The sequence below is a fragment of the Lygodium microphyllum genome, unplaced genomic scaffold, assembly GCF_053477565.2.
Source record: "Lygodium microphyllum isolate KBCC unplaced genomic scaffold, Lygodium_microphyllum_v1.1.10 scaffold_495, whole genome shotgun sequence".
NCBI lineage: Eukaryota > Viridiplantae > Streptophyta > Polypodiopsida > Schizaeales > Lygodiaceae > Lygodium > Lygodium microphyllum.
The window spans coordinates 23,243-26,246 of NW_028229944.1; the positions used below are offsets into that span (position 1 = coordinate 23,243).

The following is a 3,004-nucleotide window of genomic DNA, read 5'->3' on the forward strand; positions in this document are numbered from 1 at the left end:
GATAAGATTTATAATAGAAATAGTACTTAAAATCACTTCATTTTTCCAAATAAAATATTCTTATGTTGCTGCTCACACACACACACACAGACACACAACTGTGCCTTAGCCGTGCCCTAGCCTCTACCCGCCATAGCCATTGCCAATTGGATAGTTGAAAACAATCCATTCTTTTCTTGAATTCATTCAAGCACATCCTGCTTAGCTTTGGCATTCTAGTGGTTGGCTGCCCTTGAGAAGATAGGCTACAACCAAATCTCAAAGATACGATGGGAAACCCCAAGAAAAGCTAGATATCCCCAACATCCAGCAGCTACACTATAGGGGAGAAGAGCAAGAAATACTCGGTTAATTCTTTGTGGTAGCATAATCAAGGTGATAGATTCTCAAGTGAAGAAGGGCCTGCGGACACTCTGAGACATATACAAAATGTAGGATTAGGATATGGGAAATATCAAAGAGATAATGGCAACAATGTGTGATGAGGCCATACAAGAAATATGGGAGGAGATGGCTAAGAAGGTGCAAGAATGGAAAAATAAAATAAACGAGGAGAAAATACAACACGCTTCACCTCTTGAAAGGTAGGCATCGAATCTTCTCTCCAGGAGAGAAATAGGATCATTGAATAACTCTAAGCAAATATTGGAACCAACCTAACCTCTCAAGGAGATTGAAGTGAAAATCACCAAAGCGATGCCTAACAATGTTGAAATAGATGGGCTGAAGATGCATATGACAAAGGAGATTAATAGATGGGTGACCATAGTCAAAATGCTACGTGTATATGTTTTGAACTTGTGCAACTCCTAGTTTATGAAACATGCAACTCTTATTTTATGGTTTATGTGTTATTTAATTTAGGAACATGATCTTATGAAGCAAAGCTAATCCTCATGATGAGTAAAGGCTATTTTAAAACTTATTTAGAGCTATGTGGCTACTTATAAATGTAGGACTCTTGGTATCTCTCTAGTGAAAAAGGAAAGACAAATGAAGTATTCTTGGTATCTTTGTATTCTATTTCACTTAGGAACATGATTACGTGAAACAAAGCTAATTTCATGATGAGTTAAAGCTTAATTGGAGCCAATATGGCTAGTTAATTACAAAACCAACAACTCTTGGTATCTCTCTAATGGAAAAGGAAAGACAAATCAAGAAGGAATGGCCCCATTGAGAAATCTTAAGAATAGAAGGGCACATGTCTAAGATAAGAGATTATATATGAAGCTCTGATCTCGGTAAGCAATTATCAACTTTAAGGCGTTGCACATGGTCTAAAATGGGGGGGAGAATTTTTCACTCCAAGATGCCATGGATTGCTTTTTAACATCTAAAAGGGGAGGAAGGATTAGGATTTTTCACTCTAGCAGAGCATATTGGAGCATGGTCTAGAGCATCCAAAGAGATATGGTTGGACACACAATAATTAGCATGGGCTCTCCACAAGTCGAGGATAGTTCCTCCACAGCGCAAGCGCGCAGACACGCCGAGAGAGAGAGAGAGATGGCTCACGTCCCATATTATGCCAGTCAAGTATCATGCATAAAGAAGCAAGCGGCCGGATGGCAGACCATCACCTTAAGCGCTCCCAATTTTGTTACAAATGTGGAGCCACAGATCGACTGCAGCGAGACAGCCTCGCAATACATTGTCTCAGCCTTCGTAGATAACGGTAAATTAATGTTCTCATAACATGCAAAACTGATGTTTAATGTTGCACGAGCCTATGACTCGTTGAGACAGTACCTTAATACTAAGGAGGATTGCATAATGCGGCGTTCGATGAGTGGTGAAGATGTCGTTGCTAATTTCCGGTTCATCTTGCTTGCTTGCTTGCTGCAGCGCTTCGAGGGGAGCTGCGAGTCGAGGTGGATGACCACAGCCAGACGTTGTACGTTTGTGGACCCACCTTCACCAAGCCCGTCTCGCTGCCCCCGAACCTCCTCACCAGCCACACCCACGCGGCTTGGCACAAGGACGGCCGTCTCCTCATCACCATCCCGAGAAGAAAGTCGCCCGCTCAGCAGCGTCGCTCTGCTCCTGCTAACAACGTCCTGAGGCATCTCAAAGTCTTCTTCGTGAACTAGCCTACTTATGTGTAAACGAACACCTTACGCTTGTTTGTCCTAGGTTTTTAGACTCGATCTTAGGCGTTCCATCGCATGTCATGTCTGTTAATTCATGTCAACATATCCACCTCTACACTAAGGCGGCTTCCTTAATTAATTGGGAGTCCTCGGGCTTCCTCCATGGCCGTCGTCTACGCCTTGGACCATGTCGTCAGGACCTACGTACGCATGTTGCGAGAGATTAGGCGTAAAAACTTGGAAATGCAAATGTGCATAAGCTGACCTTGCATTTAAATGCACATGTACATAAGTTATCTCTATCTCTCCTTCCTTTTACTTTCTCAAAGCAACTCATCTTACCACCGGGTTCTTTCAAGTTTGCCCACACTTTACATTTTGCTCACTTTGTCAGAATTGCTCCACTCTTGAGGTTTCCTACATTGTTTTAATATGGCCGTTTAATATTCACACTATCAAGCCATTTTGCTCTTAGATATGCATACATTGTGCTTCACCACTTGTCAATAGGAAAGAGAAGAATACGAATTCGCTTAATATCCCACGTCACCAAGTTCTCTCAACTATTTGAAGCTTAAGAGTATGCTTGGAGAATGCGCAAGCTCATGTTTGGAAGGAAATCCATGTGCATTATAAAACACAAGGGTAAGGTAGAGATGAGATCAAAGCTCAGGTTGATAGATATGTAAATGGCGCATGCTGATTGTTGAGATGTCGAGCTCTTCATAAGCCGGCATCCATTACGCGTCTTGGTGATGTGGCAGGATATTTGAACGAAATCGAAGTGCATTATAAAACACAAGAGCAAGCTGGAGATGAAATCAAAGCTAAGGTTGATAGACATGTAAATGGCACATGATTCTAATAAGGAAGAGAGCTTGAAGAGGCATTGCTCTAGTAAGACGTGAGAC

General features: G+C 42.0%; 1 protein-coding gene across 1 annotated transcript; it reads left to right on the forward strand.

Moving 5' to 3' along the window:
* Positions 1 to 1,450: 1,450 nt before the first annotated feature.
* Positions 1,451 to 2,462, forward strand: LOC148008049 (uncharacterized). Its single transcript, XM_087674512.1, has 2 exons — positions 1,451 to 1,678; positions 1,849 to 2,462. The coding sequence occupies exons 1-2, from the start codon at positions 1,510 to 1,512 to the stop codon at positions 2,091 to 2,093; spliced, it is 414 nt and encodes a 137-aa protein (XP_087530638.1). The 5' UTR covers positions 1,451 to 1,509; the 3' UTR covers positions 2,094 to 2,462.
* Positions 2,463 to 3,004: the final 542 nt, after the last annotated feature.